General features: G+C 37.1%; 1 protein-coding gene across 7 annotated transcripts in view; it reads left to right on the top strand.

The window, feature by feature from the left end:
• Positions 1–16,858, top strand: part of RPGRIP1L (RPGRIP1 like) — a 108,239-nt gene that overhangs the window by 9,181 nt on the left and 82,200 nt on the right. For all 7 annotated transcript variants that reach the window (XM_045046920.1, XM_045046921.1, XM_045046922.1 and 4 more), the window contains 4 exons: positions 2,806–2,908; positions 4,272–4,415; positions 13,317–13,422; positions 15,721–15,867. In XM_045046920.1, the coding sequence (XP_044902855.1) occupies positions 2,806–2,908; positions 4,272–4,415; positions 13,317–13,422; positions 15,721–15,867 (500 nt within the window). The remainder of the gene's footprint in view (positions 1–2,805; positions 2,909–4,271; positions 4,416–13,316; positions 13,423–15,720; positions 15,868–16,858) is intronic.

Here is a 16,858-nt window from a genome sequence, read left to right as displayed (position 1 = left end):
TGAAGCGAAAAATCAGTATGTATTTTAAGTAACATTTTTAAAATTTCACCAACTAGGGAAGGAAATAACATGATAGCCGTAATTGATCTTTGTTTGGAACATGCTTCACATCAAGACCAAACATTTTGAGGGACACAAAAAAATCATGTAAAACTTTCATTTCAATTCATTGAGGAGAGGAAAAAAATGCCATATAAACAGAAAAGGAGAAAATTTTGTTCTATTTTTTTTCTCCAGACTGATTATTGACACTATCTCTTCCCCAGGCAGAGTTCCCTGGAAGTCACCTAGGCCTCCACCTAGGAGACAGCTGCAGGATGGCAGGGCTTAGCTACTCTAGCTTGTGAGGTTGGCAACAGACTGAAAATAACCAAAGCAATCATAATGAATTATAAATTAGAAAATTATTCTGCTGCTAATTAACATGGAAGAGAGCACTTGACCTCTCAGAGCCTCATTCTTCCTATCTGTAGAATGGAGTGATAACAGCAGATTAGCCAAGGAGTCGAGAGATGGTAACGCCATGGTAAAATATGTTACCTTTCAAAAGTCACCTACCCACTCCAAAACGTAGTTTTGGCATCTGTGACTATAGCTGGGCAAGATGATCTCTAAGGTCTGTAAGGTCTTTTATACTAAATAAAAAAGCAACACCCAAATTTTAGATGAATATGGCAAACTAATCTAGTACTATGAACTGCTGTTTAAAAAGAAGAGTCTGATGGAAGTTTTCTCTTATGAAGGGAAAAAAAAGAGCTGCACAGTCTTTACAGTGTGACTACATAGCTTGAATTTCTCATTGTGTTTATACAATCTCAGTAATTCAGGGGCACCTGGGTGGCTCAGTCGATTAAGCATCCGACTTCGGCTCAGGTCGTTTATCTCACGGTTCGTGGGTTCAAGCCCCACATCAGGCTGTGTGCTGACTGCTCAGAGCCTGAAGCCTGCATCAGATTCTGTGTGTCTCACTCTGCCCCTCCCTCACTTGCACTCTGTCCCTCTCTCTCTCTCAGAAAAATAAACATTAAAAAAAAAAAATCATACTAATTCAAACCTTTTTCACTGCTTGGTACAGAGTCCAAGAGGTAGAAGCTGCACAAAGTGCTAACTGGTGATGAATATGTTCTCTTTCTGAGTAAACTCCAGGCACCATTATCAAGGTTGATACCTTAGTAATCTGAATAGACTCTCGAAGACTGCCTTTGAGCTTGGGACTTAGGCCACACTTGTCAGAAATATCACAGCGTAGGGTGGCCACGTGCAGACAGTAGACCCTCTCTGGCTATGAGCAGCCTTGCCCTCAAGCTGCTGTACAAATACTACCTTTTTCTATGCGTGCCTTGTCAGGATAAAGCATGGAAAGTACTGGTTTAACGCGCGATCATTGTAATGTAGAAAGAATCCTTACTGTGAAGAACTGGTAGAACAAAGATTTTTATCAAGTGTGCATGTTTTACAATGTAACCGTTGGCAAACCACTATTACACCATAAGTATTAAGATTATTTTAAGGATAGGGGCGCCTAAGTGGCTCAGTCAGTTAAGAGGCTGACTTCAGCTCAGGTCGAGATCTCACGGTCTGTGAGTTCAAGCCCCACATCAGGCTCTGTGCTTGCAGCTCAGAGCCCGGAGGCTGCTTCAGATTCTGCAGAGCCCAACGCGGAGCTCCATCGACCGTGAGATCATGATCTGAGCCAAAATCAAGAGTCGCACACTTACCCGACTTAGCCACCCAGGCACCCCAAGAAAGAATTTTTATCTATACCTCGTATCTGAGACTATGCTCCACTAAAAATCTAAATTATTTGTCATATTTAATCTACTTGAAACTCTAGTTACTTAATTATTTTTTAAGTGTAATCCAATCATGTAATTAAAATCATGTCTCACTTTTAACAACGGGACTAGACTTGTAAAGTTGCATGTAACGACTTTTACAAGAAAAATTATATTTTTAAGGCAGCAGCAAAATTTTTTATTTAAAGGAATCTCATTCATGATCACTTCTTGAATTACCTTTGTTTAAATGTGAATTTTCTTATTGAGATGGAATAAACCAAAGTGTAGAACATTTTGATTCACACTCACAGTATCTGTGAGTCGCACAAATGAAGATCGGGTTCAAAATGTAAGGGCAAGGAATGTGAATGGCTAATGGAAAAAAAATGTTTTTAATCTACATCCAGGGATGCCTGGATGGCTCAGTCAGTTAAGTGTCCGACTTTGGCTCAGGTCATGATCTTGCAGTCTGTGGGTTCGAGCCCCATGTTGGGCTCTGTGCTGACAGCTCAGAACCTGGCTGGAGCCTACTTCAGATTCTGTGTCTCCCTCTCTCTCTGCCCCTCCTCCACCTGCATTCTGTCTTTCTCTCTCTCTCAAAAAAATACAACATTAAAAAAAATTTTAATAAAAAAATAAAAGTCTTTAGCCAAATATAGGGGGCGGGGGGGAAGTTAAGTCATTGAAATCTCTTTCCTTCATACCTGAGTTTATATCATAAAGCCCTGAATTGAAGACTTTGGTTCTTTCAGAATGACTTTAGGAGTTATAAATCTAAGTGGAGTCAAATTATTTCTAGGTCATTTGGTTTCCATAGCGGAATTTGTTTAATGGGCAATACTTACTGCTGTGTGCACTTGATGCCAATGATACTCCCTTGGGCAATGGATTTCTAAGTCTCTGCACTATAGAGCTCCTGTATCTCAGTACTTAGGAAATTTTCTTATATACACATTTCTTTATGATAGCAAATCAAGAGTCCTTCTTTATTAATTTCACTTTTATAATCTTGCTGATTGACTTTTAGGTATTCGCTTCCAAGATATTGACGTAGCAGAAACTCTACAACCCATGCTTACAAAACATGGCAACAGTTTACTTGAAGAAGCCAGAGGAGAAATAAGAAATTTGTATGTATTCTTTTTATGGTCATTTTAGAGCTTTATTTATTGATTGATCATGTCTTTTTTGATCCCTCCCTTTCCTTTATTTTAAACACAATTGGCTTATGTACAAATAATTTGCTCCACTAAACACATCTTGATCTGTGGGGTAAGAACAGATATTATAGAACATGTTTCCAATAAAATGAGGCAAATGAGCAACTTAACCGACTGCATCAATGGAGGGGTTTATAGAATAGTCTCTGTATTACAGTTTTCTCCCCAAAGGAATGGCGTAAAGCCCAGTCATTTAGAGTAGTATAAGCTTTAGAGGCAGCATTTCCATGCTCAGAAAAATTACAGGTAATTTTTTTTTTAATCCCGAATTAATTAGCCTTTTTGCAGTTAAAAAAAAAAAAAAAAGAATTGGAGGGAGTGGCTTAAAAGTTTGGAGTTATCAAATACATATGGATTTCAGATTTTGTTTCACTGTGATTCTATAGCACTGCATTCTTCATCATACTCTGGTTTTGAAAAAGTTACTTCTGCCGCATTTAGCTTACCTCTCCAGTTAATGAAAGCCTCATGGCTTCAGTGTCTGTGAGTCACAGCAATGAAGATAAGGCTCCACCTTATCGACAGGCGTTTACCTGGATCATCAAAAAGTAACCATTCTAAATGAGGAAAGAAAACATAAAACAAAGCATCACACTTTAGACCATTGCTTAAGAATAGTGTTGGCTTCAAACTAGTTCTTTTGAATATTTTATTTTATTTTATTTTGAATATTTTAAATACCAGTTACGGCCATGACTATCCTGTAAAGGAATAAAACCAAAAGATTATACCTAATCTTGTTAACTGCTAATAATCTGAAAAACCAGGTTCATACCAGTTTCCTGAGGCTCAGTACGGTGGGTTACTGCCACCCATGGTAGAGATAAATAAATATATGCAAAAAAACTCTGTTCTGTTTTGCAAATTTCTTGCACTCGCTCTCTCTCTCTCTCTCTCTCTCTCTCTCTCTCTCTCAAGTGTTAATTTGAGTGATCTATGCATATATACATAGGATAGAACAAAAGCATATAAATTATCTATGACCAGGTTGTGGAGGACAAAGTAGGTAACCCAATAACAATACTTACTGAAGTGAACCAAAGTCCAGGTTATTGCGTAGGATATTATTATATAAAAAGCAATATTTTGAATTGTTCCATATGCACTTCTAACTCGTCACATTTCATCTACTATTCACTATGTCCAGAGGCACCTAAGCTAAAATTTTTAACTCTTACTTGCTCTTTATTATGAAGGACTTTCTTTGTCCTGATCTTAAATACTGCAGATTTTTCCTCAAACTACAAATTCTTGTAAACGTTCTTTATTTCAGAGAAAATGTTATTCAGTCACAAAGAGGCCAGATAGAAGAGTTAGAGCACTTGGCTGAGATCCTGAAAACTCAGCTGAGGAGAAAAGAAAATGAAATTGAGTTATCTCTTCTTCAGCTTCGAGAACAGCAGGCTACAGATCAAAGGTATGTTAAAACAGAAATCTCACTTTGATAAGGTCAAAATTAGTTTAAAATACTTTATCATATGCCATGGAAGGATAAGTCTAGTCTATTTTAAAAATCATGTTTTCACTTAACATTCTTCATAGAAGCCGCTCTAGACCTACTAACTGCTATCAACAACTCTGTATAAGGATGTTTCTCCCTAACCTACTCTGGCTCACCTTGTTCCCCCACTCTTTGGCCCCTTTTGCTGCATTTACCATAACTGTAGGAAGTTCTGATGCCATCCAGTTGCACCCACCGAGAGAAAGGTGTGTGACAAGGACCCAGCTGTTGGCATGTCTTATGAATAAGTCCAGCCTCATTTAACTTTTTTTTCAACACTAAAAGTGAGTTCCGTAATACGGCACCAAGTTGTTGGGGTTGTTTTACCCCAAAAAGATGCTTGTCACCTCTCCTAATATTCAAAATCTCCTTCAAATTCTATTGATTGTCATGGATGACAGTGGAGCCCTTCAGTAGTCTACTTGCTGCCCCTTCAGTGTTGATGTTTTGTAATGTATACAATGTTCTTTTCCATCCTCCTTTGTCAGGTTTGGTTCTAATTCCTCTCTCTCATTTTGTATTTCCACACTGTGTTTCCAGCAAGACTCTTCTTACCATATTCTTTCTTGAATTATTTTCTCCCCTTTGTTCCTTTTTTTTTTTTCTTTTGTTTCCTTTTCTTTCCTTTCTGTTTCTTTTTGTGGACCAAGGAGACCTAGAAGTAGAGGGAGTGGTATTTTGAATTTCCAGGTACCCATCACTTAGCTTAAATGATCACTACCATGTTCCCGATCTTGTTTAACCTATCCCTTCAACTTTGTTTTCTTGAATTAATCAGCCTCAGCCAGATGGGATGTCATCTCACATAGGAATACTCTAATATAAATCTCTGATAGGGAATTTGTTTAACATGGCACCATGCCGTTATCACATCTAACAAAATTAATTGCAATTCCTTAATATTCTCTAGTACCCAGTCCCTATTTAAACTTCCCTGAAGCTGTCTTGTCCTGTTTGTCTGAATTGGAATCCACATGAGGTCTACACATTGCATTTGCTATCTCTTAGGTCTCTTCTTTCTCTCTTAGTGTCCTTCAAACCAGACCTCGAGCCTCTATTCATTTTTCCCCTCTCCAGTGTATATGATGTCATGCTTATGTGGCTAAGTTCTCATTTAGAAACACCGGTATGATTTTCTAGTCTTTCATTTCAGATTCAGAGTTTAGTCCTCCTTCAACAAACTAACTTGACATGGTAATATTTGAAAAAACTAGGAAAATATGCCTATGAGACTTGTTTTAAAAACAATAAAGTGGGCTGAAAATATACAAGAAGCTTTATATTTCAGAGACTCAAAAGATTAGTATTCTCTCTCTTAATTTCTGTTCCTAAAAAGTTATGTGTAAAATTTAATTAAATTATATAATGAAATTCTATATGTTTAGTGATGTTTATATACCCTTCTAAGGACAGGGCAAAAGAAACATGAGTCTTTTTGAGAATTATATTAGGGGATGTAATGTGAACCCTGATTCTGAACCAGCTTGAATACCTAGAAGTCGTCCATGTTCCCCCAGGAAGAACTAGTTTAGGCTTGGTCTGATTGGAAAACCAAGACATGATTCCTTGTGAGGAACAGTGCTAAAGGACCAGACCCCAACACTGAATATGATCTTAATAAATTGCCAACAACCATATTTAAGATATTAGCTAAATATGAAAATTCTATACTTAGACCAAGCCCAAGCTTAGAGCCCATCCTTACCACCTTTACTCGACAGCTGAGTAGCAAGGTTATCAGAGACCAGTTTCTGTGTTATACTTCCTAAATTCCCAAAGAGTAGGATGGATACTGTGTTGGCCATTTCCCTCTTCCAAAGGGATATGATCACCTAGGAACTTGAGTGTTCAGTTCATTGAAATAGAAATCCAAAAGTCCTTCAATCCTAGGACTAGAACAGCAGAAGAAATAGAGTGATAGACAGGTATGCGTGTTTTCTCCTACGAATATTGTCAGCAAGAGACACCAACATATGCACCTAGACGAGTTTACCTTAACAACTAAACTATGGCCCTCCCTCAGTAGCAGTTTCTTTTGTCACATCAAGAAGTAGAAGTAGAAACAAAATGAGTATTACAGGTAAAGGAACTTTTGCTGCAGAGGCCAAAGAAATAAACTTTAGTAAATAGCGTATTGTTCCTTGAAATACAGTTGTTGAAAACTGAAGAAATGACTTCCAATAAAGGTCTTTAAGTCTTTTTTTCTTGTATGTTTACACATAGCTCAAAATTTTATGTGTCACAGCAATTTTTTGAGACTAATGGAAAACTGTTGAAAAAAATGTTGGGGAGAATATAAAACTTGGTATAATTTACTGTAAAGAAAAATCACAAAATGGAAAACATATTTAAACTTCTCTTTCACGGATACATTATTTCAAATTTGAAATTCTAGAAGTCTGATCAGGATGTTGGGCTCCTTGTTCTCAAACATGAACCTAACGTAGTTGTAATCTTCAGAGTGCAGTGCTTGATATTTATGGCAAAGAGCCTTTTCATAGAATATTACAGAAACTCTTCGTAGTATGTGTTTAATAGACCAGTTTGGTTTGGCATCAACTTGACATAAACTGTTGGTTATCCAAAGCCCTTAATTGCTTTGAAGTAAAAGCCCAGTGCTGTTGTTTTTTATTAAAATCATGTTTTTTCCTGTGATTGTGGTCTATTTTGGAAGACTGAGTTGTGATTTTTGCATATGTTCTACATAATGCCTCATTAGCAAAAAATCTTGTATCATTTACAAGTAGCCTGAATGTCTGTGTTGTTTTGAACAAAAATCCATATTAAAATTTAAACAATATAAAAATGCACATTTTCTGCTTATTAAAAAGGCCGTCTTAAATTAAATGCAAAGCAGTAACCAGTGAACACATGTACGTGAACATTAAAATCAGAATGATTTTACCTTTTATTGGCTTTTTCAACTCCAAAAATATTTATACTCTTACCAAATGTGTAACTAGTTTGTACCAAGTAGTTTTTTTTAAGTAAATGTTACAGTGTTTACCTTCTTAATTAAAAATCATGTAAGTTCCCTAATATCCCAGTGGAGGAAATTTAACCTATAAATGTTCCAAACACTCTTGACTTGCCCTCTTCCCTTTGGTTGACAGCGGACTGTGAAATCTCAAAACAGAGAATCCTTTTGCAGCCATGCAGTGTCAGAAACAACTTGGCTTTAAGGGCCCCATCTCTCCCCTCTAGGCACACGCAGGATTACTTCCTAGCTCTCTTAAGTTCTTCCCCAGCCTTTTATTTTGAAAAATTACAAACCTACAGAGAAGTCTTAGGGATAGTCGTGTGAACACTCACACGTACCTTTCACCCCTTTGCATATTTGTGAATGACACAAGCCTCTTCTGCATCCTGCACATGAGGCCTTTTCCCTTCTTCCTCCTCCTCTCTACTCTCTCTCCCTCCCTCCCACCCCCAATCTGAGTTAGACGCATGTATCATTTCACCCTGTGTACACTTCTAAGTATCCTCTAGGAGCAAAGATATCCTCCTACATAACTACAGTATGGCTATCACATTCAAGACATTCAACAATACAGTAGCATCACCTAATACACAGTCCACATTCAAATTTCCCAACTGTATCCCTTTATAACTCTTTTTTTTTTTTTTTTTTCCCCAATAGCTGGTTGTGGTTTGTTTTGCTTTGGTTTGATCTAGTATCCATTCAGGGATCATACATTGAATTTAATTGTCCTGTCTTTTAGCTTTCCATTATTCTGGAGTGGTTCCCCATTTCCAGCCCATTGATAGTTGTTTGCAGAACACCCCTCAATTTGTATTTGTCTGATTGCCCGGCCCCCTAATTTAAAGGGCACATCTGGTCCTTGGATGGAAGGGTAACTGGGGCCGGGGATAACCACGCACACATTATTATTACAGGCAGGTGATCTGTCATTTTTTAAAAATATATCCACCAAGCTTGGACTGTTGTTTGAATGCCTTAGAATTTGCCCGATGAAAAGTATCGCACTCAAATACCATTTCTTTCATCCCCATGTTTTTTATTATTAATATTATCTAAGATTGTCCTGTGATAGCAGCTTGACGTATTTTCTCAGCCCTTTATCTGAACCACAGAAATTGTCACAATTAATAGTAAAACTAGTGTGTTAGTGCACAATTGAGAGTGGAGAGAAAGCTAAAACTAGGAACATCTCAGAGGAAGGAGACCACTTAGAAGAGTGGGAAGAATTGATCTTTTAGAATTGGATTTGACTGTCGGCTCCCTCACATAAGGACTCTGGCCAAATTCCTTACTTCGCTAAGCCTCAGTTAGCTACCTCAACTGTGAAATGAAGCGATTGAAACGGGCAAGTGGTTCTTCCCTACCTTTTAAACGGCAGCTAATTTTATCCCTAGGGAACTCGTGTCTCTGAAAGATTTTGTCTGCCGAATAAGCAGCATTTATTAATGTAATCAATTCAGTGTGCTTTTTTTTTATTCATCAAAGACCTATATCATGCCAATCACTGCTTCTGATAATTATGAGATAACCTGTTTTATTGAACTGACTTGGTATAATTCTATCAAAAAATAAAAACAGGGGCGCCTGGGTGGCTTAGTTGGTTAAGCATCCAACTTCGGCTCAGGTCATGATCTCGTGGTCCATGAGTTCGAGCCCCGCGTCGGGCTCTGTGCTGACAACTCAGAGCCTGGAGCCTGCTTTGGATTCTGTGTCTCCCTGTCTCTCTGCCCCCTCCCCACTCATGCTCTGTCTCTCTCTGTCTCTCAAAAATAAATAAACGTTAAAAAAAATTTTTTTTAATAAAAAACAATACAAAACCTTCACTTTTGCGACTTAGTTGCTGGTGAATCTCTATTTCCCATTGGGCTTTTTGATACATTAAATATAATTCTCAGATTCCCATTACTAGCTGGAATCCATTAAACTTGATCTTCAAAATGATCCTTTTAAGAAAATCAGCCAGGATTTCAGGTCTTCCCGCCTCCAACCAGTCCTTCAGAGTCCTCCCTCCATTTTCATAAAAGAGTGGTTATATGCATGTGGAGCTTGACGTAATGTTTCTCTCCATTCCTTGTGGGTGTCAAGAGTGGGAAAACACTGAGCTCTGATTTATATTTTGACCCACCACCACGAGAAAGGTATGATCCAGAGGCAAATAGACACAGATGAATTTTTTCCTTTATGCAATCTTAAAACAGAGAGCATTATTTTCACCTATGAAGGCAGGTAGCAGTTTAGAGCAAAAACGGTTGCATTTCAAATAGACTTTCCTCAGCTATTTTAGTAAAGCCATTCCATTTAGTTTACTAGCAACCTTCTGTAATCTTACTCAGTATTGTTACTTTGCTAATGATGGTTGTCTTTGTATCCCTAGTAAAAGCTATAAATGACCTACATTTCTTGTAACAATAAACTTACATAATGTCTGCCACCGTTTAAAAAAAAAAAATGTACCGTAGAGGTGTTTTAATTTTAAGGTTGTTTTCAACCTTATCCCCCAAGTTCAGTCAGCCTAAAACTATTATTCAAAAAGAGCCTCTCCATTCTGTCATAAATATTTTACTCAACTACTGTCCCGAATCTCGTAGCCTAGCTTCTGTATTCTACAGCCCTCTCTTCTAAGTGGTGTTAAATACTACATTATAACATTTTTGCCTCAAAAAAATCAAGAGGCTTTCTTGAGCATTCATAATCTTTACTGTAACAGAGTGAAATGGCAATGGAGGTTCGGGGGGTGAAGTGAGAGAATTATGTGCCTGGGGAATGAAGTATAAGAAACTTTCACTGGAGGAGATTTTTGCCTCTTTAGATTTCATATTAGACTATACATTACATAGCTCCACTGAAAGTTTTTCCTTCTCCAGTATATCTGAGGTTTTAAGTTTCTGGATTTATTATGGCACCCAGTAGCAAAGCCGGAGTCAAGTGTTTTCAAGGCTTCCATTAGAAATTCCTTTTTCAGAGTTTATTGCTTGACTGTTTCCAATTATATGAGGGAAACTTGGCACATAGGTTGTTGAACTGGATTACTTTTTTCAACATAAAATCTAATTTATTTCAGTTTGTTTTTAATCTAGAGATGGGCCAACATCTCTTCCAACCGTTGTAGAAGATTTGATCATAATTCTAAATAATATGTCTATAAAAACAAAACAAGAAAAAGAAAAGAAACCGCATTTTCCAACTTAATTGCCCAAGGTTTTTTCAAAATCCTTGTTGAAAAATTTGAGAAATTTATTTTTACAAAGCACATAATTAGTCTGCTTGATATCTGTTTGCAGATCATTTCAGCATGTGTAATGCAGCATGTATGAATCGCTTCAGGACTGTCAAGAGTTCCTCTGAATATTTTTACCGTGGATTGTTCTTTCTGTTAGAATGTCATCCTCCTGAAGATGTGATGTTCCCATCACAGTGCGTGAAACAGAGCAAGAAAGTAGGATGTGGTGGCCACTCAAAACACCACTTATAAAATGAGCCCCATCTCTGTGCTTCAAAGGAAGCCAACCTGAGGCCCTCCTCCTAGTGCAAAGAGGTCTAGGACAAGCCTCTAAGCACCGACCCTGGCCCCCTCTTGCCTCTTATCATCCTCACATCCCTTGTCAGCTTTTTGTGACATTCCCTTCCCTCTTGTCCCTCTCATTTCCACCCTCATTCTTTTATCACATTTCATCTGTGTAAGGATGTTGAGTCAGTTGTCAGGTTGGAGACGATTTTTCATTGTACGCCTTCCTAGAGGCCAGACCACATTTATCACATTGTTGATTTTGATCTTTTATGTCTTAGCGCTTGCAGCTGAACAGCCAGTCGTCCTTTCCTTCTCCCCGTTAGCCTCAGAAATATCTAATCATAGTAATGACTCCTGGATAAAGCCCCCAAAACTTGAAAATAATTCTTAAAGACATCTGCAGGTGTTGCACGCAAACTGATTTCTGTGTAAAGCACCACATGATTATTGTTGTTTTCTAACTAGTTCGGTCATCCTTGTGCCCACCTGTTGGGCATTACTAGCATAAAGTACTAAGTCACTTTTCCTGGCAGTATTTTGAATGAAAAGTTTGATCTTCAAGGAGTTTAAGGAAAATATTCAAGGAAGCATCCACCAGTTAAACCACCCTGAGCGTTTTTGGAAGATGCTTAGCAGCCTTGGCCTTGCAAGGAAAATTCAAAATTAAAACCTGCTATTTTTCTGTGACCCTAGGTGGCTGAATGGGTTATTGGGACTTAATTCTTGCTAATATCATTAAGCAAGTATTATTACTCAAACACATATATGTATATTTTCTTGAAAATATTCACATTCTTAAAAACTGGAAGAATAAAATATCAGAGGCAACTGAAAATATAAGGAAAGATTTGAAATTATTTGAAAAAGATTCTGTCCTTGCATAGAATAACTGTCACTCGTTGTCGAGTGGTCAAACCAAGTAATTCTGAGGAAAACAGATTAAGCTATGTTTTGACTTCTAATTATAAAAAAGGGGGGGGGATACTGTCTTTATTAGACTTGTTTAAAATATATTTTTCCTTTGTGTTCTGATGTTTTTGGCGAGTACAGATCACGTAGTGGGGAATCATAGTGGGGTACTGCTGAACGTGTGCTCAGAACTCTACTAGTTAGCATGTTTTCGGCACAGAATCATTTTAACATTGTGTTAAAGACTGTATCCTGGGTACGATCCAGGTTCTTGGACTTGTTTATCTTCTGTGTGAGGACAACTAACTGTCCGATGCCAAAATACAATGAACTTTCAAATATCAAAGAGGAAAATTAAGTATTTCAAGTCCTCAGCTGGTTTACAGATGTGTGAGCTTTGTAGTCCATTTTCTGGTTCCAGTAGGGCATTGTGACAATTTTTCCAATATGTGTACACTAGATAAAGTTTTGGAAGTAAAATTACTTACTTGAAGTCCTGAAATAATTTTCTGAATCTAAAATTTTTATGTTTACTTCTTTTAAAAAAAAAAAAAGAATGAAGTCTAAAACTGGGCCTCACAATTTTTGAAATACTTTTGAATATAAAACGTATTAAAGAACCTTTCTCTGTCAGGCAAGTAAGTGCCTTTTGAAAACGGGTATTCATTTAGGTCTATGATTAACCTTTAACAAGATCTTCCTGTTAAATTCTACATTTGCTTTAATCTCAGTAGGAAAAATACAAACTAGTATTGCAGCGTATAGAGTTTCTATATACCCTGTGGACGTTAAATGATCTCTTACAGCTAAAGGCACATCTGCAACATATTTAAATGCCAGCTTTGGGCATTATTAGTATAAAATGCTAAGTCACTTTTTGGGGAAATATTTTGAAAGGTTGAAACTCCAGGAGGAAACTCCAATAAATGGTAATCTTATGATACCATTTGTTTCAGGGGAGTGGTAGGAAGATGAGTGGCTGTCTTGCGCATTTTTGTCTTAGGGGAAAGTGGTAGTAGGATAGTCCTCTTCCAAATAAGTCCGAAGTGCAGGGCGGCACGATCGCTGTGCTGTATAGACTGACGTCCTTTTGCACCATCTTTCAGGATGCCGTAAAATGGTTTTAAGCGCGTATTACAAGATGTCGGAGAGGTGACCCAAGTCATCAAATTTGGGTCTCCCTTCAAATCCTGAGAATCTATGAATTTATGAAAGTTCAAGAGCAATGATTGGTTGGCTTTAAATAATGCATCTGTCCTAAGTGTATGTTAAGCTAAAAACCCTGTGACTGATAAGCAAGTGTGCAAATTTTTCCTAGGTAACTTTGTAGTGAAAAATTATGATTCCACCACAGGTTGTTTTCTTTTGCCTTGCATTTTTTACTCTGTCTCTCTTTTTCTTAAACACATTGTTGAAGGTCAAACATTCGGGACAATGTAGAAATGATTAAGCTTCATAAACAACTCGTGGAGAAAAGCAATGCTCTCTCAGTATTGGAAGGAAAATTTATTCAGCTTCAAGAGGTACTGTGATCATTTATCTTATTATGGTGGTACATAGACACAAAGGTTCAAAGAGAGTGTTTAGGTTATACTTTTTAAATAGAATGGTTGTAACACTAAAAAGTTATTTTTAAAGATGCTCTTTTTATTCTTAAACATGTATTATTTCACTTCATGTGTTATTTGTAATTTATAACTTAATAGCTAAAGAAATAACTAACCGGTTGGACTGTTTATAAATACCTGTGTCATCTTAAAATAATAAACATATTTATCGTAAATTATCTCATGCCAAGAAAATTTATTTTTAATTCCTCTTCTCTGAATTCATATGGGCACATAGCACTGAAGGGTTAGACGTTTTTGCATATATCTTCAGTTCTAAGCATTTATGAAATAGCCAAGACAGACCAAGTTATAAATAGGTCAGTAACCAGGTTTTGTTCAGTCTTTCTCTGATGTGTTTTGTTTTGTCACTGTCTCCCATTATCACAAAATATTTGAGACCCGTCGTGTCAGCAGTTATCAGTGTACTTCTTTTAATCCTTGATCATTCAGGTCGACAATACTTGGGACCCTTCATCCCTATGGTTGCTTTAACAAGATTGTGGCCCTACGTGAATGTGCCATCAGAAGGTTCCTATTGATTGGCACTGCATAATTAACATAGGTTCTGGAATTAATGAACTCCCAAACATTCCAGATGAACACAATTCATATTAAACAGTACTTTCTCTGAAGTACTGAGACCAGGAAAGCAGTAAATTGATGGAAAGCATAGGGTCATCGGAAGCCTAAATTTACTATTAAATTAGATAAATATTTTTAAACTTGTACTCTGGTTTGTGCTTTCCGTCCTGCAGGAACCTCCTTAAATGCAAAGTAATAACTGTCTTCCATATGAATATGAGGGTTTATGAAAGAAAGAAGGCTAATTGCAGAGTGGAGACAATAGCCCTGTCTACCTATAGACACAAGAGGGAAATTCAGAAAACATGGAGCTGAGGGCCATTTCTAACATGGGGAATTAGGAAAGAAAAACAAAAAAAAAAAACAATGATATTACCTTCTGTCACTTTGACCACCTGACTTCCATTTAACAGTGATGCCAGGTACTTCTTCCAGTACCAACAATTGTTAAGTGTCTGTTATAGCACAGGCTCCTCTTTTGAGGACTGATGTTGGGTAAAGAAAGGTTTGACAGGTTCAGACCAACAGCTTCAATGAATGAGGTAGGAAGCCCAGGAAAAGCTGGTTAAAGATAATGTGTTATAATACCAAGATTAACAAAAATTGAACTTCAGTTACTCAATAGCTATGTTTATTTTAAATGATTGAAGAACTTCAGATTTTCTCCTTTTTTTTTTTTCTTGAGAGATGCTGTGCATGCACATGGGCAAGGGAGCGGCAGAGAAAGAAATCTTAAGCATGGCCACCTCCAGCACAGAGTCCAATGAGGAGCTCGATCTCACGACTGTGAGATCATGATCTGATCCAAAATCAAAAGTCATATGCTCAATTGACTGAGCCACCCAGGTGCCCCAGAACTTAAGTGATTTTAATTAGCACATGAACCATTACATGTTATGGCTATGGTCTCTATGAAAAGACTTTAATATCATCACCCTTTTTATTTATAAAAAAAAAAGTAGGGACACCTGGGTGGCTCAGTCGGTTGAGCGTCCAACTTCGGCTCAGGTCATGATCTCATGTCATGGTCGGTGGAGCATGTGACTCTTGATCTCAGGTTGGTGAGTTCAAGCCCCACTTTGGGCATAGAGATTACTTAAAATAAGAATAAAAATTCTTTAATTGAAAAAACTTCAGTAACTATTTTACTGAATTGAAAATTTTAACCTAATTGTATTAAAATTAGAAGCTAACCTTCTGTTAGGCTGTTTATATGCTGTGGTGACAAACCCTTTCAAGTTTCATTATCTGTGGTCAGCATTTATTTTTGACCCATGCGGCAGCATTTTTAGACAGCATGTCCAACCACTGTAACCACAACAGAAAGAAAAAAAAAATTGCCGAAACCAATTTACTCACTGGTCACTAATCAACCAGTCAAAAACTAGAAGGAAGTAAAATAAAAGACAAAAAGTTTGCATTATGTGACCCTGTGCTAAGAAAACTATATTCTTTTCCTAATTATACACTTGGGTCAAGAGTGTCTCCACGGACAAGTAGCACATATGCATTGTGAGGTGAAGAATAAACTGTATCATGTGAACTTCAGGAGTAAATTCGCTTATAAAATTGCAATCACTTATTTAACATGGAATCCAAAAATAATTTCAAAAAGATTTTGTTTTGTAGAAGCAGAGAAGTCTCCGGATCAGCCATGACGCCTTGATGGCAAATGGAGATGAGCTAAATATGCAACTCAGAGAGCAGCGTTTAAAATGCTGCAGCCTTGAGAAGCAGTTACATTCCGCGACATTTTCTGAAAGAAAAATAGAAGAGGTAAGCTCCCAAGAGGTTATTAGCCATTAGTTGTGTTAAAACTTCTCTGTAACTGTTTTGAAAAAGTAAAGTAGAGACATTCTAAGCAGTGTATTTATTTAAGAATCCCAAACTACATACACGGTGCTTTGAGCACAGCAAAATATAGTCCGTTTGTTATGTGCGAGGCACATCAGTGCTTAAACATATGTGCCAACATGCTGATATCCACTGTTCACCTGAAGGGTTGATTCTTGAGGAAAAAGAAAACACATTTTGAACTTACCTGTGGAACCTAACTTTCTCAGCCTTAACATCTTATTAGCCATTTGAGACACCAGGACAAAGGAATACACATCTGTTTCTGGGGAGAAGGAAGGATATTCTGTTCCGCAACATCAGCAATTTTGTGAAATTATTTAATTTTTTTCCTAGGAAGTTGTTTGAAAACTCATCTTTCTATTATTATCACGACTCACATCTCCCAGCGAGCACAATCTCTTTCTGTAGTCTCTTAAATTTGTTCTTAAAAAGAATGAAATAAAGCAATGAAATAAGATGCTTACATTCTGTTCTGATCTTGCGAGAATCTTTACTGTGTCTCATACTTGCATCAAAAGGGAATTATCAAAATGGAAATGAATTTTAAGAGTACTCTGATCCATGGGAAAGGATTGTTAACTGCACAATATACTGGTGAATAAAACTTTAAACATAAATGCTAGAAAGAAATACAGAGAGCTACATTTTAGTCATAAAGGTATTAATGATAACCCTCAGTTTATTTCTAAAAATGTCATTCATCACGATAAAGCAAGGTATACAATTTTATCTATTCATTCATTTATTTAAAAGATGTGCTGCCAGCTCTTTGTAAATTCCAGGTAACATAAGAAATTAGGTCTTCAGAGTAAATTGTGCTTAACGCAATTTATTTGAACCACGAACCAAAAGAAAGGTTAATCCTTTTGTTTTTAATGGGCCAATTAGAAATTAACACAAAATTAATACA

The sequence above is a fragment of the Felis catus genome, chromosome E2 (genome assembly GCF_018350175.1).
Source record: "Felis catus isolate Fca126 chromosome E2, F.catus_Fca126_mat1.0, whole genome shotgun sequence".
Classification (NCBI taxonomy): Eukaryota; Metazoa; Chordata; class Mammalia; order Carnivora; family Felidae; genus Felis; species Felis catus.
The sequence above is the reverse complement of the archived record's forward strand: the minus strand, read 5'-3'. Positions and strand labels throughout refer to the sequence as shown.